Source organism: Dufourea novaeangliae, unplaced genomic scaffold (genome assembly GCF_001272555.1).
Source record: "Dufourea novaeangliae isolate 0120121106 unplaced genomic scaffold, ASM127255v1 scaffold447, whole genome shotgun sequence".
In the NCBI taxonomy this organism is placed as follows: Eukaryota; Metazoa; Arthropoda; class Insecta; order Hymenoptera; family Halictidae; genus Dufourea; species Dufourea novaeangliae.
In genome coordinates this window covers 188,874-211,556 of record NW_015374316.1, presented here as the reverse complement: position 1 = coordinate 211,556, position 22,683 = coordinate 188,874, and the positions used below count along the sequence as shown (strand labels likewise).

Genomic DNA, 22,683 nt, shown 5'->3' with positions numbered 1-22,683 from the left:
CAGCGCCGAAATGCAATAAAAAAAATTGTCTTAGGAACGGTGAATGTTTTGCACGTGTTGTAAGACGCGACCTTCGCCTGTCTGCGTTAGTTCGCAAGAGCACCTCTTTTTTAATGGTTTCCGGGAGACGTTTTTCGATAGCGCATTGAATATCAGAAAGAGTAAGCTGCCTATTTAAATAAATCAATTGGGTCTCGTTGAAACGCAATTATCCGACGCTATGCCTCGCGACGGAAAAGGTAAATCGGATATCCGTTGCATTATTCGTGCTCTTGCACGCTTATTAGTTTTCCCGCGATCCAACGGCCGAAGGATTTCAAAAGCACGACGGGTGGGCTCTGTCTCGTCTTTCAGCCGCGACTGAATCCCGCAGCGACGAGCACGGCCGATCAAAGCGCAATTACTCGAATCTCTGTCCAAGTTGCCCGATCGAAAGAGGCACACAGCTGGTGCTCCCGTATTTCCCTCGCGAAGAGAACGATTGAAACGGAACGCTTGAACCTCGCCTAAATTCAACGATTACTTACCTACGCGGCGAAACGCATCGTTCGTTTTGAAACAAACGCGAGAAAAACATTCGATCGCGGTAATTAATAAAGCAAACGTCTGGGGTAAAAAACAGCTACTCTGTATATATATATATACAACACCCCAGAGCCGGACACGAGTTCGAACGGAAGCATTTTCACGCTCAATTATTCGCTCGTTATGCCGTGTAAGCGTTAACGAGGCGATCAATGTTTCGTTGCGTTTTTCTGCATTTACCCTATTTTCGAAGGTAGACTACGCGATTAATTACACCGAACGGTTCGAGTTCCAATCGGTTACTGATTCATTTCAAGTGACCAGATCGACCTAGGAAACAATCACGTCGCGTTTTCCTAGCAGAAATAAGTGAAAACGTAACAGGATTACTTAAAAATCGATCGCTTCGGATTGCAACGTGTAAAATCTGGTAAGTATCGCACGAGTGCATCGATAGATCTACGATGTATGATTCCGTATACAGTAAGTCATCACTGAGTGTTCAGACGTCATTCCATAGACTTCCATGTACTTGTATATTGTACCAAGGGGTCATAACCCATTTATAAATAAATATATTATTATTATTATCCTCATCACTGGGCACTTACTGGTTCAATGACGTCTGAACACTCACTGCCGAGGAGCCTTCCAGCACTCATCGATGATTTACTGCACTGAATTTCGCATAAATTCCATGGCACATTGTTCTAAAACCAACGAATACTTCAAACTTTCTTCTCGTGTCGTTTCGTTGTCGCGAGAGAACGTATCCTGTTGCAAAGGATATCCGGAGGCTCTTTATCCCGTGCATCTTTAAACAACCCGCTTCAATGGACGTCTTTCGTTAATCCTCTCACGACGGAGGAGCGAGATGATCGCGAAAACGTTTAATTGCTCGTACACTGGACACGAAACAGAGAGAAACGCGCGTGTTTGCCTCACAGGAGGACGGTGCTCGCAACCTTGCTCGGTGACGCGTCGCACGGCCGTACTCCATAGATCATTAAAATTCCAGTCACTCGTAAAATGCTTGCTAATTGGATGCTCGCCGTGGGAGTTGCGCGATGGACACTGACTGAAAATTTCCACGGGTATCCCCGCCTGGTCGAGTGAAAATTTGCAAAACAATTACGCAACCGAAAGGATAGGGGGGGGGGGATGGGCAATTTGCGACGCGTTACCTTCGACGCGAATAACTCTCGAACAAATGTATCCTTCCCGCATCGACCTCGAATAATAGAATCGTTTAACGACGGTTATCACCAGGCGCGAAAGTATTCATTTTCGAACAGAATAATTTTATCCGTACGCGTCGGCTGAAACGGTAACTTCTTGTCTTGGAAAATGCCATTGTCAGATTCTTCTCGGCGAGGAAATATATGTATAACCGCGGGGCGTACAGAGTTCTGTCCCTCCCGGTTCTCGGAGAATCCGATAACGGAGGAACGACGGTAACTTACTGCGAGGCGAAACGGCCCTGGTTAACGTAAACGAGACGCGATAAAACGGTAGACGACGACGCCCGGTCGCGGAGATATGTACGTCCGAACTGGTTCACACGTTGTTGAAGGCTTTCGGGATTACAATTTTCTATATGCTAATATGACTATATGCTAATATTAGGTGTACAAATAAATTCGTAATCTCTACAATTAATTATTGACCCAAAACCGTCATCAGTTTTCCGAGAGGGGATTTGCCAACTGGCCCTAAATATGTCGAGAATGTGTAAGAAATGATGGGGAATATTTTCAAGAGAAGACTGTACTTTGTTTTTTTGAAAATGAACATGAAATCTATGAAAAGAAGACCAGGAATTAATAAACTGACTGCCACGTCATCCAAATATGGGTGATACATAAATTGCAAAGAGGTTGGATTATTTAAGTATCGTTATAAATTTTTTTTGTAAAATTGATATCGCAGTATAATTTGAAAACAATACCAACAGTCTCTATTAACTAGACCCGTACATTTTCGACGATTTTTTACATAAAAATCCAAATAAAGTGTGTCTGACTACGTACCGCCTTTTTCACTGTGGCAGTCAACGTGTTTATTGTACACCTAGTAAGAATTTATTCACACGGGAGAACGTTCCAGGACACGTTATCGCGAACGGGGAAAACAATTCCGCGACGGAAGATCGAAAACGGCAGCGAATTTTCTCGCAAAGATAAGAAACGTGTATCCTTATCTCGTCGCGAATGGTCTTCCATCCAACTCGTGGGGACCGCAAGCAAGGAGTCCTCCGCGGAAATTCAACTTTCAAGCCGGCCGATAATTGGCTGGCGTCGCATAGCCGGTTGTCGATGGTCTCCTAATTATAATGGATGCGGGAACTCACGGAAAAGAGCAACGCGCATCCTCCGTCGGAGGGAAGAATCGAACGACGGATGCTGGGAAAGTTCGTCGTCCGGGAATGGCGGATTTAATTTCCGGTCCACGGCGGAACACGGCCTCCGTAACGAACTTTCTTATCGTGCCTCCGGTTGGCTTCCGGTAGCCACCGACTTGCGGCTTGCAGTTTCAACGATCAGCTGGAAACCACGATTCCGGTCGCGCCTATTCGCGGGAACGAAGAACGTGTGTCCGATAACACGTTCCATTCGTTTCACGTGCAATTTTCCGTCTGGTTCGTCCGCAATATTATATCTTGGACTCTCGTTAACACGGTCACCGTAATGAGGACGAAGAAACGAGAACACGCAGGTGAAACGACGTTCCAGTTTTGTCGTACTAACCCTCGCCTGGAGGATTCACTTGAACCCATGAACAGTCGAATGTTGACAGTCGTCTGAGTGTCGAACCAGGGTTTAGCACCTTTTATTTGAAGAAATAATCATTTGAAATACTGAGTTACTTCAAATACTTTCACAAATAACATAAGAAAACTAACTTTATTTTGTGTCCAATTGAAAGAAATTATATTCAAATAATTTTTTCTTCAGTTACTTTACTCGAATAAAATAAAAAATAATTCGACATACGAGAGTCATTAATGCTGACATGATATAAGTAGAGATTGTTTGAGAAATTATTTAAATAAAAAATAAAATGAAAAATTATTTTATTTCAAATCCAAATAAAATAATTTAAAAGGAACTCATCCGCCTGCTAAAATAAACTGACAAGGTAATGTATTACCTTAACGATTATATTTCAAATAGTCCATACGGATAATGACCAAGCCTGCTTCAAACCCCGCAGCGTGCTGCCGCTCGCAACCCTTCCCCAAGTGTCTCTGTTCCGGCGCCTCTTCCTCGCTGCGGGAATTCTATTCCCCGTAATCCGATTCTCGGAGCACGAGATTCATGCGGACGTTCGCGTCTTCGAGCATTAAAAGCATCCTCGGTCGGTGCTTGTAAAATGACAAGGTTGCAATCGTGACTTCCTCGCGGTGAAAAATCGACTGGAATTCTCGTGGGATGGATCGCGTGCTCGATCGAATCGTTCCAGGACCGTATCGTGACTCGCGTTCCGATATCGTTCGAAATCGCGGAAATTTTCTTTATTGTTCTCCACTATTACACGGTCGTAAAAAAGAGACACGTGTCCGCATGGAATGATACAATCGTTCGCGGCAAATGTTTCAGATGGAATCTAAGTAGCGTAATACGCGGTGAGAATAATGTGGATTCAACGGGGGTTGGAGCGAAGGGGTGGTAGGAATAGAATATTTCACTCGACCTGTAAAGCGCATTGCGATCGAAAACTCTTTTTCCATTTGATTTTCACACGTCTTTCAGTCGTTTAACAAAAAAAGAATACAGTAAATCATCGATGAGTGTTGGAAGGCTCCTCGGCACTGAGTGTTCAGATGCCACCCCCACCATTGGGCGCTTGAATGGTTAATGTAACGATCGTCTCGGAGTTTCGATATTTATGGGTTAAGTATCGATACTGGAATATATCGTCACATGAAATATCGATATATCAATTGAAAAGTACTGACATTCGAAATATCGATACTGTATTGCCTATCACTAGTGGTGATGACGTTTGAACACTCACTCCCGAGGAGCCTTCGAACACTCATCGATGAATCTTTGAAACAAATGTCCTGTGCTGCGATAGGCGGAGGACCAAAAACGGTGGGGACGATTCAGGGTGGTTTTAGTGTGTAAGGATCGCGACGTGTTACCTTGCTCCTGTTTCGCGGGGCGAAGTCTTCTTTGCTGGCCTTCCGTCGCTTATCCTTCAGGATCATTCTCGCCGCGGCGAACGCCATTCTGTCGACGCACTTTCTTTTTCTTGGTTGCCCACACGACAGTTCCCCGGACTCGGAACAGAGTCAAACGACACACACAGAGAAATACAAAGCACAGCCGAAACACCCAAATATCCCGGGGTAAATGTGATACTTGCGAATAAAACGAACTAGATTCTTATTGCTTCTCGATCACACGGATTATGATATCGTTGACTCTTTTGAAGGAACGAAATCTCACGCGTACGATCTGATCGATACACGAACGCGTAGATTCGAATCAACTAATTTTTTTTCTTTTTTCCCTACGCGCACCTACGGCCTCTTCTTTCCTTCGTATATATATACATACATATATATCACTTGACTAAATAACTAACGTCGACGTCGTCTTCTCCTCGCGGCGGGCCTTGTCGTTGACTTTCTCTTCTCGCGAGTTTTACGATTCACGGACTTCGGCGCGAGCGAAGAGACGAGATCGGGTGAACACTATCGATTACGATTTTGAGGATAAACACAGCCAGGGGTTACCGCGGATTGACTAGATTCTTCGGACTCGTGTCTAGCAACGAGCTTTATCGGAAAATTGACGCAGCGGACGTTCGACGATTAGCGTCGCCGTTGGTGTCTCGATTTCCGATCGCTTCTCGCGAGTAGCTCGACGGCGGACACTCACGAAAGCTCGACGAGGACATTTGCCTGTCGCGATGTCACCGTTTATTTCCGTTGGATTCTTCGTTCGCGACGAGCCTGTTCGTCGACAAATACAACCGCCTCTTGTATTCTGTCTTTCTCGTATCTTTTCTGTCACCGGTACTTTTTGTTGCGCGTGTACAATAGGCTCCTTTAAACGACTACATTCCAGGCGACACCTGCCGCGGCTGATGCGTCCTCATGGCTCGATCGATCGGTCGTTAGTTGTTGCAATTATGGCCATGGATCTAGAAAGAAACATGTTCGTTGACGGACTACCGTTTCCACACCCCCTAACCGGCGTATTGCAGGTATCTTGATCGATCCTGGTCGCGCAACAATCTTTCCAGACGAAGAAACGAGGCTTGCAACCCTCGCCTGCTCGTTTGAATAGTTAAACACGCGTGCTCGGTTTCGATCATTCGGTGGATCTAAAATTATCGGAATCTAAACGAGAACTAACTTTCCCTTTCATCGATTTGTTGCCAGTGCACACGGACACGCGATCAGAATTCTATCTATATAGAAAACCGAATCATTTTCGCGTCAATGCTCGCCTTCTCGTCTATGGTTCGACATTGCTCATTTTTCTTCGAGGATAAAGAGAGAAAAAAAAAAGGTCCACACGAAGCGAAACTCCCAGGGTGAGGGAGAGCTTTGAAGGGTAGAGTCGACGAGTCTCATCGAGGATGACGAGAAACGGAAAGTAAAATGGGCCGCGGCGTTTGTGTGTCTGGCTTTAGCCACGAAACTTTCCTAATTAAATTTGTTCGGCCGACGCCTCGATAGATTCTCGCGAGGAAAAATTGACGAGAGCTCTAACGAACCGTTTTCACGACGCCTGTTCGAGGGAGATTGAAAAATTCGAGTGCAGCCACGAACGACCGGTTATTTTGAATAATTTCCGCACGGATTTCGGTGGGGACGGTCGCCGCTCAAATTGCTCCGTAATTTAAGCGTGTAATAAGGAAACTTGATGGTAGCGATAGCTTTCGCCAGCAGGTTGCAGAATAATTTCATTCTCGCGTTTAATAGGAGGAACCGCGTTTAATTTAGCACCTGGTTCACCGAGGACCAGACGTTGCGGAAAAACCGCTATCGTGTTTCATCGTTCCGGAGAAAATGAAACAGGACGTTTGCTTACGGGCCAGCGAATATTTCCACGTTTCTGGCCGTGTCTCTAGAGGAGCGACGAACGAGCCAGCCGCGTTAAGCGACAGAATTGTAACGATTTCAAGGGTGGATCGAGGGCCCAGGCTGGATCTCGTTTTGCCCGCGCAATTAGACGACCACGTCACGCCTGTGATTTCCGTTACGCTCTAACGAGACGAAAATCCCGTGATAAGCTCGAGATCTAGGGCTGGACCCGTCACCGGAAATGGGGGAAGTTTAAATCGATGTAGCGGACCGTGTTACTCGTGCCTAATGCGGGGCCAGTGGATACGTCCGTCACTGTTCTCTGGACACTCGATGGAAGATACGGGTTTACGAAGCGAAAATCACCATTAAGCTTCGCGAGAAAGTAAGTTCCTGTACGTATTGATAGTAGGGGAAGGGAAATAACAATATATGATCAATAAATTATAATGAAATTACTCTTCTAGAAAATAAATATAAGAACTTCCTGATTCGCTATGAATAAAAAAAATAGAATAGCTTTGTTAAATAATTTTGGAGAAAAATGTATAAATTGTTCTTAGCTAAGGTAGCCTCGGACATAATTTTCAACGATCATCTAGGTATTAGGTCTAGACATTACTGTAATGTCACTTTCAGTGGTGTGAAAATTGATTATAATATCTAATTCGCTTGGCGTGCACGCTAGTACTAACTTGCAATTGTTTCTGGGCTCAAGGTGACACGTTACAATCCCACATTAATTTTTCTACATGGCTCACTAATGAAGATACCGAAGATACTGAGATGTCCGGGGCTAAACGTCTTTCCCCTAATGGTGGCAACAAAGTAATAAAGCATTTAAGAGCCGTATACAATAATCTATCAGCCAACAGGGGAATAGGAATCAATGTTCTTCTACGATACTAAACCACGAGAATCGTGAAGAAACGTTTCATGGTTATAACAAAACGTTCCAGAGTGGGGAATACAATTTCAATAAACGACCGTTTCGTTGTTACAGGTTGCTACCAGAGGCGTGGCCGCGCACGCACGTCTGGATCTACTTAATCGATTCCGCATAGGAAACAGTTGCGCCGCGTGTCGACCCATCGAATTTCCCATGAAGCCGTCCTCCAATTTTCACGGATCCGTGAATGCTTTTAGGATCGACGGGGAACGGGCACGTAAAGCGATTCGATCGATTCGTATTCACGGTTGCTCGTTACTGGTTAAATAAATTATGTCCCGTATCGATCGGTCGGTCGTAATCTAAAATCAGACTCGATGGAGGAACGTGTTTCCGTGAATCGTGTTTCATTTCCATCACGAATGACGCACGTGCCGTGTATGATATTTCCCGTGAACGAAATCGAGTGACCGCTGTTGGATCTTCTCGTCCATTTACTTTCAATTCGTGGGGTCTTTTCTTTTTATACGGGGCAGTTGGTTGGAAAAACGGAGAGAGATTTTCATTCTCCTCGAAAGGGGGCGGAACGGGGGACAGTAACGATAGTTCGAACGGCAGAGTAATAACGTCGATAAGAGCGGCCCCATTCAGACTCCAATGAGATCTCTCGAGGGCCGGTTTTTACTGAAAAATTGCAATTTCAGCCTGATCAGGACTAACGGGCCGACGAAGAAGCGAAAAAATTTAATCGGTACGCGTGTAGGGGAAGGACGGGTAACCCTGGAGATTTCAGTATCTCCATTACTGAGCCACTTCAAATTATGTACGGGGCTATCCTAGCTAAAACCAGAGGCTACAGTTAATTGATTTGTTTCTCGAAAACGTATTCTATTTTTTCTCAGTACTTATGTTTATTTTCTGAAACAATAATTTCATTATAATTCATTTAAGTATTCCGGGCTACTCACTCTTCCCCTATCGAACGGTATCGAAACATGTTCTCCCTCCCCCGTCGAAATTAAAATATCGAGAATCCGATTCCCTTACGTTCCATCGTGCATGGAAATGAACGGCAATATTTCCTTCCGCCTCGTTGCCAATCTGCCGACTGTATCCCCGAGCCTGGGCTCGCCCCGACGGATGACGTTCCACGAAAATGCCAAGCCCCGAAACGGGCGAATCGATACGATAAATGCGGCCGGCCAGCCGCGAAATCGAATCGCCGATAACGAACTGCCGAAGGATCTTTGGAAAGCCACGCGGAGGATTACAGAGTCTCGTTTCCCACGAACACAGGTCCCTAGCTCGCGGGTATTGCGCGATCAAAGTGGAGAAATTACTCTACGATCCTACGGCCTACTTTACAGTGAAACTCGCGGTTCGCCTAGATCCCGACAGACACGATGATCTAGTTACGAATTCGAAAACTCTCGAAGGTTCCCTGACGTCCCGTTGGACCACAGGGCAAACAACAAGGGTTCAATAGGATCCTAACGAGAACGTACTCGCGCGTTATCTCTCGCCCGTGCCGAATTTACAATTACTTGATACCCCCGTCACGATTCGTCCCGTTCCACGTAGCGATCGAATCGTCGCGATCGGCGATGGTCGTTTCCTGATCGGCTTTGTCGCCTCAATGGGAACCCCGAAACTCGATTATAAACGGCCACCGTTGCGCGCGTCGGAGGAACGCGCGAAGCCACAGGGACATCGGATTAACGTCGCTTTCGAGGACGAACGTCGCGCGAAACGGGACCAAAGGGGAAACAACGGATGACACGACCGGGGAAGGGGTGGGCTGGGATGGAAAAAGAAGGGAAAACTGTGCGAGACGAGCAACGGGACTGGGTTGAACACTGGGTTGACCGAGATCGGATGGGTGTGGCGTCGAATAAACGGCTCGCGAATGCTGCCCCGTTCCCGATACGTCGCGTTCGTTACTCGGCCACGCAGATCGTAAACTGATCGGCATAAAAAGAGGCAACGACGTTACCAGCACTTCGTGTGCCCGATGATGCGACGACGACGACAACTGGACACGTTACAGAAGCGTGTAATGTATGCGCACACACACACAGAGACGCTGCTGGTATGCAGAGAAACGGAGTCACTGGGCTATCGATATGCCGTAGGCTGGTTGTTTAGGTTAACAGCCCTCAGTCACGCAACACCGAACAGGACTCGGCTATATCGTTCTAAATACCGCGTCCACTCTGTCCTTCCATCGAACCACCACCCTTGGTCGTTCGTTTTCTGCGTGCTTCGTTGGTCACAAACGCGTTCCTGGCTTCGATCCACGAGCCTCCATGCGAATAAAAGCTGTCGGTCTATCAGTGCTGAAAGTCGACACCGATCGAACGATCTACGACTTCTGTGTCCACCTTTCGGATAAATCGACCACACATATTTCAGTCGCATATGGCCATTAGTTTATGAAATTTTTAATGTTCAGATCCTTCGAAAACTCATCGAAGATATACTGTATTCCTCGTAGTAGTGAGTAGAAACAGAATGCCATGAACAAACGCGCTAACCGAGTCTATTCCACTGCACGCATATCCATCAGACTTTCAAAGTCGATTTTCTCGAACATAAACAGTAAAGTGAAAAAATTGTATTCAATATTTGCGACTTATTTTTCAACGTAGAATCACCCCTACTCGAGGATACCACCAGTTACACGACACTCTGTATAATCGGCACCGAAGCCGGGGAGTGCCAGTCTACCAAGACAAATTCCTGCTCGTTCGCACGAGAAGATTGCAATTTCGAGGGAAATCGAGTCTCGTCCTACCTCCTCGAGAACTTTCCGGGAAGCTCGTTATCAATAATGAGCGAAACAGCCAGAGATCGGCCAGTTCGACGAAAACGATGAATTAGGAACGAGCTGTCAACCCCCCTCCCCCTGGCTCGGAATTGATTCACACGAATGTTATATTAAATCCATCGTCTTGCTTCCTGTAACTCCAGAAGAAGTTACCCTCGCTACGACGAAGGTCGACTATTCTATCGAGGACTTTATATAAATGTTTCTGGTTACGACGAGTAGGAGAAATTTTCGGAAACGAAACGGGAACACGCAGAATCACCAGTGTCCAAAGTACATCGATCCTAGCCGGGTTCATGATCGACGCGCAATCTCAGGCTCGAGATACACATGGGGGGCGGTTCGAGAGAAATATTTCCGAAAATCGCGTCTTCCGCGCGGTCCATCTTTGTTACTCCCGCGGGAACTTGGTGTAGAGGTAGTATTGATCACTCCCATGCTGCGCCCACCTCCACCCTCTACGTCCTCCGACCTCTGTTTTCCATCCTCCGTTCTGCATCCTCCGTCCTTTACCCTGCACACTTCCGGCCGTCCTCATCTTTTGATCCTTCGTTTCGTTTAATTCCCCACTCTCTTTCGATCCACCTTGTGTTGCAATACGCGCAATCTACGAGATTATCGACGAGGAGACTGCCAGTTTTCTCGATGAATTGACATCCTGGGATGGTTGGACCGTTTACTCGATCCATGGTCAACAGACTGAGATCGCGGGAAATTGACATTTCATATCCGTACAGTGCTTCGACGTGACTTCGAGTGGGGAGAGGACGTGGTGCAATACTGATTCCGTATTAATTCGTGGCTTGCGAACTGACCATTGCTCTGATAATAAAAAAAGATCCAGTAATCCCAGTCTGAATGGTGTAGGCAGGATTTCAGTCGCTTTTGCCATTTTTTTTTTTTTTTTGACGTGGCTGCCGAATCCTCTTTTTCAGAGGAAACTTTTCACAGGCTCGCCACGATAGACAAGCTTTTACGCCGACTATGAAACTACCGGACATTTCGAATACGAGGCCGTGGATCGAGGATTAACTGCTATCTCCCTCTCTTTTCCAGCGCCGACAAAGATTGCCCGGTCCAGTAATCGATACGACCGCTGCTGGACGATATCGTTCCACGCGATATACAGCTCGCGGCGAGTAAACAGGAGAGGAATATTCACGGATTCCGTCGTGTCTCGGGGAACATCCGCGCATACAGATAACCCGCGTGAGTTTCGTTAACTCGTTCGAAAATGCAACGAAATATTTGTGGCATGGTCGCCAAGAGAATGATTCATTGGGGATCGGTCAACTAGACAGGGATCCGTGGAAGCGTTCCGTTGACGACACTGGAGTCTGGCCAACCCCTCGACGCAAAGAATCCTCCGTTGGTTACGTATTTAACGTACGACGCAAACGAATCCTGCGTGGTATATCTCGTTCGAGAACCCGTGAAGCGTGTACCACGATAGAAGAAAAACGACCGAACGATATTTGGCGAGGACCGAACGTCTGACGTCACGGTGAAAACGGAGAAGTTTCCGTTTCTTGGCCGAGAGGATGCAACGACGGGCCACGATGAAACGACCATTTGTCCAGGAAGCGCAGAACGTTACGTGGAGGGCTAACTTCGCGGAATGAACGACAGGCTACCCGCACCTGTTGCAAATGACAATAAACTTTCCCGAGCGAAATTTCTTGCTGTTCCGTCGAGTGCTTCCGAACACAGACCGCTCCCCCTCTTTTTTTCTTCAGAACGGTAGACAACGTAACGAGGTTTCATGATCAATTCAAGATCCTCGTTAACGAAGCGGCCCGCGAACTGGCGAGCTATCAAAACTACGTTTAACAGCCATTCAAATGACCCGGGAACGATCTTCCCCCGTACGAAGCAATTAACTGGCTCTCGCCGGCCGCGATACAGCACACCGTTGATATTCCGTCGAAAGGTTGAACCACCGTTTTCTTTGTGAAAAACCACCGGTTTCACGAGAAAATTCGAGAACAAAGGTACACCGCAATGAATTCCTCACGGTACGTGGAGAACTTTGACTGTATCGCTGGTGGTATAAGGCAATAAAAAAATGAAAACGCGTTAAGTGCGTTTTCGAAAGGCTTCTTGTTCCAAACCTTGTATGGACAAGTACAATATTCACATATTATTGAGCAATCGGAGTACTCCTATTCTGACAGATTACATAAACATAGATAATTTTACTTTTATACTTTTCCGAGACTCTTTTCCGTTCCTATAACATACCAAGTGCTGTTTTAGACAAAAAACATAAAAAATTATGAAAGGAAATTTAGAAATGGGTACGTATGTACCCAGTTGCCTACACAAGGTTTATGGCGTTCGAAACAAGGGCAGTGTCAGCTTGAATTAGGGCAACATCTTCGATGCATTAAGATCGCATTTTCGCCAGAAGGAATCTCGTGACTATACGCCCCGTAAGATTCTCAATAAAAACCGATTTACACCAAAAACGGCGTGTGCACCCGCAAGTTGTTGCGAGCGAGGGAGCGCGTGGCAACGCGTGCGCGCGCTACACCATCCAGGTACACGTCCTACTTACGATATCGAACTGCGGGAGGGCAGGGCACTCCAAAACGTTTTCTGTCATTGACTATTTATCCGTGAATCCTCTCCAGCGATTCCCCTCCCTCCCCAGGCGCGTTCTCTAGCCCCCCCGCCCCCCGAATGCTCTCGTCAAAGGCTGAAAAGAGAGTAGAGAGCGAAGCAACAGATTACAGACGCGATCGTTTCCGATTAATCGCGATAACGAGACGAATCTATATACGTTCGACGATCTCGAGGCACCCTGGGATCGCCGGGAATGCGATTATTATGGCAATCCTCGTCGAGGGGTGTGGCGAAAAACGGAACAGAAGGAAGCAATCGAAATAATTGCAACGGTTGAGGGAAATAGGCGCGACGTAACGTTTTGGAAAGAGATTCTGTAATCGGCTGAATAGATAACGGAAAGGGTTGCAAAATGGTACCGTTCACTCTAGAAGTTTCTTGAGTCTGATGATTGTGATTCTCCACGAAATGTGCTCGATCCGTTTCTTGTCAGTGCCGAGGAGCCTTCGAACAGTCATCGAGGATTCATTGTATCGATTCAGATTGCATCGAAGGACTAGAGTCTCTAGTCGCGTGATCAAACGACCGCAAGCGTTTCCGTGCGTCGCGGAAACGGAAGAATCGCGGGAGATGTGGACGAGGCACGAGCGGCGAAGTCCTTGCAGACAACGTACAGGAAGTCGGGCAGGAAACGTAGAGGGAAAACCAGAGGAGATGCATCGCGAGGAAGCACGGCCGTAGCTGGTTATCGTTCGAATAAATCGAGCCTATTTTATGCGGGGTTCTGCGGGCTAGCGGTAGGCCGTCGAGAAACGAAATTGCCTGGAATATCGGGGCTGCTCGTTTCTCGTCTTCGTGATGTCTTCCAGGATGAACGTAAAAATCCTTTCGAGGCGTACCATCGATCTCACGGGAATATCGATGCATTCGTCACACGGATAGTTCTCTCGAGCGTGAAAGGAACGTCCCATCTCGGTCGTTGAGCCACGATTAAGTACAGCGAGAACTTTTACGAAGATAAGGGTAAATGTCCCAAATACTGTCTATTTATTTTAGTTAATGCAAACGTAACGTATAAAAAATTGTGTATGAAAAATTTTATTATTAAATTGGGACTCTGGTTTACATATGAGCAAATAAATACGTGTACTTGTATGTATCCGGTATTCAAAAATTAATGTTGAAAGATCAGTGATGGAGAAATCATACTAAGTAAGGAGCCGTAATTTTACTATGCAACCTGTATCTATTGTACAAAATGAATTGTTAAAATATATGAGTTACTCTAATTTTTGACGAGACAGTGACACTGGGAATCCTCACAGATTTTAATCAATTATAAATGCTTCGTATTTAATCTATAATAAAATGTTAAATAACATTATGTTCCAAACTAAGACGATTCTTAGGTTAAACAATTGAAGTTGCACCCCAATCTTAAGATGACAATAATTGTGACATCTACCCTATGTCCTTCTCGCACAGATTCTATCCGTGTCTATGTTCTGTCTTCTCTATATTCCGCGACTATCCACCGCAAAGAGTGACCATCGAAAGAAACGTGACTTCGAGACCAAAGGCAGTACTTCGCAGAACTCGACGTTGCCTCCGGGGAGAATCGCCCACCGCGAGCACCGAGGGTCGTTCTTAGAAGAGAATCGTCCCGGAAAATTCAATCCCGCCTGTTCGCGACCCGTTTCACGCGATCGCCGGCCGTCCCTTCGTTTCAGAGCCAGGAAGTTCCTCCGAGTTCTGGAGAGAACGGGGTATCGTTCGATGCCGCGAGGAAGTTGGCGAACGTGGAAGGCGTTTTCGAAACTGTTCCCTGAAATACAACCGGCGTTTGTCAAGTAGGACCGTCCTGGCGCACCCGTTCCGGGAATATTTCCGCGAGAATTTGTGGACCGCCGACATATAACAGCCTTACATAAATATCGTTTGTTGGAGTTCCCCTTCTATTTATGAAATCCTGGCGGGGAGTAATTGAAAGAAGAATAAGATACCACGAAAACGATCCCGTCGTTATCTCGTAAATTCTTACTCGGCGGTGAACGATATTTCCATGCATCGAAAACCTGGTCCCGACTTCGTCAATAATTCTCTTCGTCGATGAAGTTTGCCGATGACCGACCGTTAAAAATAAAGTCGAATGGACGAGGGTGCAACGACTTCGGGGACGCTGCGATGTGCCATTCTTGTCTCACGTTGTCGAAAAATAATGACAAGCTGGCTAAAACGGTAGCTGTTGTCGCGAGACGCGTGGGAGACCAGACTTTTTCGAAGTGATCAAGTCCCTGGTAGGAACTTCACCGTTGGTCTTTTTCACGCGACTGTCAGTCCACATAGTTCGACGTACATATTTCGCGTGTTTTCCATTAAGGTCGAGCACCTTGAGACACGATCAATGGACGTCGTGTGTTCCTCGTGACGGGACGTTATGCTTTTCAGATGCGTATCTAGCCCTCTGAAAGATTAAAGCCCGTATTTCAATGGGCCAAAGATTGCCTCCTCGTATCAGGTTGTGATTTCCGGTGACTCGAAGAGTGTTGGAGCCGATTGTTCATTTTATAAATATCGTTGGCGGAACTGTCAACGATTTCCTGGTTTCTTTTGGGAAACGTTTGCATAGACATCAGTTAAGGTAACGAGCGTATTCGCTAAACGAAGGAAAATTGTTTCAACCACGCGTGCCTTAACAACCATCGACACGCAATACTCGTATTAATTGGTATAATTTGACGTGCCGGGGCAACAGGTCTGAATACCAGCTGGGTTCCATTTCAAGGGAGCTTTCCTTCGAAAATTGAAACATCCACCGAATGATCGACGTCGTCTGTGCGTGGAAGCTTTACAAGCTAAATGTCCCAGAGTCATTTTATAACATCGCAGGGCTTCCATAATCCCGTTATCGATTTAAGGCACGATTATATTTCCACGGACAGTGACTTTGACAACGTTGTCTGTTTGCGTGGATTTCGCTGCTATTATAGAAAAGAATTGCCCGCGACAAACAACGGGGCCGTGAATCCTGCGGTTTGGAAATCCTGACCAGAGAAATTCCACCGAAACACGACCAACGTTTATGTACGAAACGGGGAAAAAGTTTCGCCAGAAATGAAATGATACGTGCAATGCCCTCCGCGAAACCCAAAACTGAAAAGGTGGATCGAGATACCCTATCAATCTCAACCACTCGCGGTTTATCGTGTCCGTGCAGCGACGTCTGTATTCCCTTGATTACGGCTGTCGCGTATTCTGCAAGCCGGACGCGTTTATATCGTGATGTATCGGAAATGGACCGAGCGCGCAGTAGCAATTTTTACCGTCGATCGTCGAGCAACCGATACACTGGCAACAAATCAACGTTAACGAAGAGAAGCGCTCTGGAGGCACGTTCAGCGAATGGATTCGCGAACAGAGTCGATCGTCCGGACAGCCGTAAAACGATTAATGAGTGGGAACACGTCGAGGCGCGATAGCCTGTTAAACGTCGATTATTCGAAGGAAAGGAATTCGACGTTTCGCGAGGCACGCTTCTTGTGAACGGAAAATACGTTGGAAACATCGTTGCCGAAATAGTTCGGCGATTTCGCTAACGGTAACAGTTAGGTTCGATCGATGCCGTCGGTACGATTCACTCGAGATTAAAGGGGAGGGAAACGCGCTGTTGGAAAATCCGTTTATTCGTTCCCTTGGATTTTAATTTATTTCCTGGTCAAGGGGGAACTCGTTTCTACCGTTTTGAAATTATCGAACAGCAAGTTTCCATTCGATTCCTGTTAAAAAATGCACGGGACCACGAGTTCTCGTCACCTTTCCAGGATCGTATACTTGTGCAATGCGGTGAAGGTAAATGCCAAAGGAGTCAAGCATCTCCTTGGCCAGGGTTGGAACTGTACGCGAGTGTCGTTCGTGATTGGGACGCACGTGGTCAGTTTCGTCCCTCTTCGTGGAAGCAACTTGACCTCTTGAAAGATGCCACGCGTACGTGCGATATGAATAATTTACTGGCCTACCGTGTATACATACGTCGCTCCGGCGACATTCCCGATTGGAATTTTCGGAGGCTGATTTCCACGAGGTTCCACGGTTACCACCACTTTGTTCGAAGTCGAGCAATTAATTCGAGACTGGTGCGACAAGGGGATAGGAAATAGCGGCTCGATGACTAATTACGACCCTCTAAACGGGTTGGTTTTGCTGTAACGCGCCAGTGATTAATGGCCCCGTAATTAAGAGGAAACACTTTCTGGGACACCGTATGTTGCTTTCTCAGAGTAGTTTCTTATGAAAATATGCGCATGAAAATTCAACGGGTCACGCGTACATCACACGTGTTACACTCGTAGGTCGGGGTATGCAGAAGCAACCGTGGAACTTTCCGTATGGATTTCGAGGAACTTACGTGATTCAACCCTTGCGTTACGAGCACGATCCGCCAGGAAGCTTTGCGGAAGTTGCACGTTCGTGAAGGAAACTTCTAGTCGATCTCATCGTTATCTGTCGATAAGTAGTTTCCAAATGAAATGCACCCAAGGGATACGTCGAGAAATTTCACAGGAACCCGGTGAGTGAGACTGGCGCAGGAAAGTAACTGAACAAGGAAATAAGTAGTACGAGTCAACGATTGGTCGGGAGCGGAGGGGATATCCGAGCGAACAACGGGTCCGTGGGAAAACGTTCTCGCGGTACGATAGGTGCAGCCTTTCTACGAAAGGGTCTCGAATGAGAAAAAGACATTCAACGGAGGAAATCCATTTCCTGTCGAACGAAACGAGACAGAGAGGGCTGCCCGTTACGGACAACCTTTTCACTGACTCGGCGGAACGTCGATTTGTTCCGACAAGGAACGGTGCCCCACTCCTAGCGAACGAACACAAAGGGAACCGCCGAACACTTTGCTCCCGACTCGATGGTACCCGCCATTTTCGCCATAATCACTGAAACTGCCGGCGGTCACCTCCGCCACCGTGAGGAAACCATTTCACGCACCTCCGAAAATACAATCTCGTGTCTACACGGTCGGCCATGTCCAGACAAAAGAAAAGGAAACCAATCAACCAGGGTATCGAAACTGAGCAATTGTCGAACGACACGCGGATGTTGCGACAACGGTCGAGGTGGAGGAGAACGAAGGAAACTGAGTGGTGGACGAAGACGCGAGTAAAAACGGATCTGTGTCCAAGGGACGAGAATGGAGGAAGGGAGAATCAAGGCGTTTGGATTGGGGTTCCAGGGGGTATGTTGGTTTCACAGTGGGGAGAAAAAAGTAACCGCTTGCGGACTTACGTGCTCGATGGTGGGCAGATGGGCCGTGACTGACACCCCCGGTGCCGCCACGCGCCCCTCGCAGCCCCCTACTCAGCGATTTCCAGGGCAACGCGCAGGCCCGAAGCCCCGCACGACCGCCACGATCAGAGCTTCTACGGAGCTTGTCCCGACCCCCGAGAGAGCATCATCCGTGTCGGCCGACCCAACGAACCAACGACCAATGCGCTCTAACGTGCATCTTACGCGTTTACGTTCGCCATCATCGTCAGGGTGAATGTCTTTCCTCCGTGGTTCCCGCTGTTCCAGAACGGAACTGACCGTATGCCGGGGAACAATTTACCTTCTACCCTGACTTTCCCCACCTCCGATCGTACGTGTTTCGGGAGAAAATAGACGTGAAAACAAAACTCGTTTAGTTACTTTACAAAATTAGGAGAAATTATCTAACTTTTTTCTTGACGATTTGTAGATTATTATTCAATTGATATACTAGAATCTAATACAGTCTTTCCCAACGAGGTATAATTGGAATATTTTCAGGGGGAGGCAAATAGTTTTACCTATGTGCCGTTTTTAGTTAAGGTTGTTATTAATGTTGAACATTTTTAGAACACAGTTTACTGTAATGCTAGGGGGGCATCTTTGAGGCATGAGCCAGAAATGGTTGGGAAACTCTGATCTAATGCGAACGCAGAATCGCAGTGTCTCTGTTTCACGGGTCGATCCGATCGATCGGTCGAAACCGCCGACTGGCAATTGTGGTTCCAAACAGCGATTACGTTTTATAGAATCGTCGAGGTACGCTGTAGTGGTCGACCGTGCCCTCTTTCTCGCTAGTTTCTCCATTAGCTTCCGTTCGAAATCTTAATTTCTCGAGAGTATGGAGCAAGTGAGTACGCGTAGCGTGCTTCTCGACGAGCACGTGAGCATTTACGGTTGCATGCGTCTAACAGAAACGAGCTGCGTCGAAGTTTCGCGGTATTTTCCGTCACGGATCTTATCCGAGACGGACACGACATCGATCGGGAATCCTCGAGAATTTTCGTGGGAGTAATTAAAAAGTTGAGGTCGACGGAAAAACGATGAAGCTCGAGGACGATGGAGTTCCGAGTTGCGCGGGATGGATCACGGGCGTTCGCGATATTTGTAGCTTTACAGTTTCTCCCCGTGCCCTTGCCAAGTTAAATTACTGTTACTAATCAACACACACGCTGGCCCCCGTGCTCGACTAAATCTTCCACGTAAACGGAGAAGGGGATCGCGTATGACTAAGCACCCGAGGAATTATAGCGTTCCGAGAGTTATAGCGTCTTAAAATTTCCGGAACAGGAGGCAACCGGGATATATTCGAGCGTTCAACAGAGCTCGGTCTAATTACAACACCGTTTTCCCTCACGCTGTCTATTTCACGGGAGTAATTCGCTGCCGAATCCGTCAAATCTTTCACTGGATTGTTGAAAAACGTTACACAACGATGAAAGGTTTCTCCCCTATCGATGATCACGCGTCTCGTTTTCAAAGGACATCATCCGAAGGGAGAAAAAATGCACGGAAAATCAGCGTATCGACTGTCAAAGAGCGGATGGAGTGTACTGTCTTCCCTGGCTGACGAAGCATTTGCGAAACTTCCTTTGGAAACTATTGACAGGTGCCACCGGCGCGTTCGCCTGACGTGGATTACACAAACGACTTCGAAGCGGCCACGGAAGCCTTCCAATGCCATTATTCCTCGATGTGGAATGAAATATCTCTCTCTCTCTCTCTCGATTTCCTTTTACAACACCCGACAATGCCATAAAAACAACGGAGAGACTGGCTCGCGCTTAAACGTCCGACGGTTTATCGAAATTTCTGCGGCGCGTCTCAGGTTCGTCGATAGAACGCACCAGTAAAATTTTAACGATTCGAGTACACTTCGTCCTGGCAAGTAATACCGGTTCTTGGTACGATTCCCTCGTTCGGGGCAGAACCGTCACGGACATGGTTGACCCACTCCACTGGAGAAAGTACACCGCCCGTTTCACGGGAACCGACGACAAAACCGAGCCGTCTGCAGGCGAGAGTAGTTTAGTCGGTTTCCAATTAGCCACCGACTAAATGCTGCCGACGTTACGAAACTAGACAAGTTCCGAGTTTAGCAGCGACAACGTTGGATTCACGGAACTGACACGAGTTATTTAATTTCCTCCACGAGAACCGACGCGTCTCCCGTCATCCTGGCTCGTGTATTTGGAAAATTGAAAGGGGGAAAACAAGACGGTAAAAAGGGACCGATGCACGTTTTGTCACCTCTCCGCTGGTTCCCGGAGCAGCGTCTTCTGGCCTTGATTAAAGAAAAGTAAAGCGGATAGCTCGAAGAGAGCATCGCGTCGAGACATAATCCGGTCGGAGTGCTTGCTCGTTCCTCTCGAAACGCTTCTCTGCGCAAATGTGCATACGCTTGTCGACAAACGTCTGAGAGGCAAGGAAATAAACACCTAGTTGGCGATTCTCGACGTTGCATATTAATAATTAAAAAAGCGAGAGACTTAATCCTCTAATGCCCAGACCCCTAAATAGTCGTTTTAAAATTGTGAATCTGATATATAAGTTGTATCTTCTATTTCGAATTTGAAAATATAGATATTAAACAGACTTGTCATTTTCACTTGTTTATTTATTTATTTTTGGAGAGAATACTTGCATTTCTCAACTGACAACGTAGAGATCTACTTCACATCAGTGAACTACGTTAATTTAACGCACTTGTAAAATGAACATTGCATCGGTGGAACACTAGGTGTTAATGGGTCAAACGAAGATTGAAATAATTCAAACAGATTAAAATTTTGGGAAAGAAAGGAATATTCCAGGCGAGAAAACCATCGATTGTGCGAAGGAGCGTCGCGACTGATTCGAAGACGCTAATTGACCCGTAATGTTTATGTAAAACGCGGGATTGTAATTAAAGTTTCACCAGTCGTTTACGAACCGTCCATTGGGGCATGCGCTCATTACGTTTTCATAACGCGTGGGCGCCAGGGCTTCGGGGCAGCGCAGCGGCAACTTTCGATGACAACTTCTCTCATAAATTAGTTGCGGAATGCCATTAAAATTTAAGCGGCTGCTTTGGCTACGGGAAACGCTTTTACCGGAGAACGATACAAGGTGCGGACGACGCCGCGACGACGCCGCGTTATTGCTAATTTTTTTTATCCGGTTTCCCGCCACGCCGCCAGGGAAATAAAGTCCCTGTCGTTTCGACGTATACGAGTTTGCCTGTTTTACGATATTTCGAACGATCGTCGTGATTCGCCGTTGTATTAAAATTCAGTGGGGCAGCAATATCGTGAACTCTATCGATGGATTGAAAAGTGGCTTCCGTCCGAAACGACCTCGTTACTCAGGGAGGGGGGGGGGGGAATAAAATTCTGGACTCTTTTCTCCGAGTATACGCGAGAACGGTTTCATTAAATACAGGAGAACGAGAGAAAAGCGCTGTGCCTGCGCGACAACCTTCCTATTTGTTTCAGTCTGTCTTTCCTCGATCGCTTGTCTGGGGACTCTTTAGAAACGTCGAGCCTCGTTTTTCCTTTAATTCCTGTGCCAGTTCCGTTGCCACACGATCGATGTATTAATATTCACCATGGCGCGGGCTGTACGAGCTACTACACAAGGTGGGATGAAAAATGGCCCGTGGCCCCGTTTTCGCCAAGTAGAGCCAAGCGTAATCGGTCTCTCAATCACCTCGATGTCAGAACCAACCAACGGTAACTCCCCGCGATCGGTCTGAAGCCACTCGAAAGGTGGTAACGTCTTCTGTAAAAGTACCTCCGGCATGCACAGAGAGTATCATCAACGCGCGTCCCGTTCTAAACGGAGATTTTCCACGAGTTTGCATACCTAGATTGCCGAGTATACGCTGGGTACTACGCCCGACACACGTTTCTGTTTAAACAACGCGAGAGGAACTGGAGCGTAGAGTCTCGACCGTTAAGGAATTGTTTCTAAAGAGGCTGTCACTCGACGAAGCGAAGGGAATATGTATGTACATTCGTCGTTTCATGGAGGAGGGGAAACTCGACGACTCGCGTGCAATCTCGAGACGGAGTAAACGGTAAGGATTCCTCGCGAATTCTAATTGGCCGTTCGAACGACACCTTTGGAAATTCTATGCACGTTGAACGCGCAGCTTTCCAATAACACCGTCCCGCCAGCTGGGACGGAATAACGGGCCGGGCCGTCTCTCTCTCGATCCCGAGTTGCTTGGGAATTTCTTGAGCTCGCGAAAGCTCGTCGTTGAATCCAAACGCGCGATAAGAAGGCAAGAAAAGGATCACCAAGACTCGCTGATTTATATGCTCTGTGGTGCTTAAGTGCAACGAGACACGCGAATTTCTTGCGTTTATATAAACATTTTTTCTGTCGTCTACACGGTCCACCAGTGCTTGGACTTTGAAATTCGCTCAGTTTTTTTTCACTCGGTCGCTCGATCATGCGAGCCTTAACGATCACACGCGTTGTATATCCGTTGAAAATCGCTCGACGAATACACCCAGGCGCGAGACCCATCGTCGATGAATT

General features: G+C 46.9%; 1 protein-coding gene across 3 annotated transcripts in view; it reads right to left on the bottom strand.

Annotated features, from left to right (window-relative positions):
• LOC107192858 (neo-calmodulin-like) overlaps positions 1-22,683 on the bottom strand; it is a 62,771-nt gene that overhangs the window by 22,923 nt on the left and 17,165 nt on the right. For 2 of the 3 annotated variants that reach the window (XM_015582203.1, XM_015582204.1), the window contains exon 1: positions 4,673-5,052. The exons of the other annotated variant lie outside the window; for it this stretch is intronic. In XM_015582203.1, coding sequence (XP_015437689.1) covers positions 4,673-4,759 — 87 coding nt within the window. In that variant the 5' untranslated portion in view covers positions 4,760-5,052. Of the gene's footprint in view, positions 1-4,672; positions 5,053-22,683 lie in introns of those variants that run through there. 3 annotated transcript variants of the gene reach the window in all.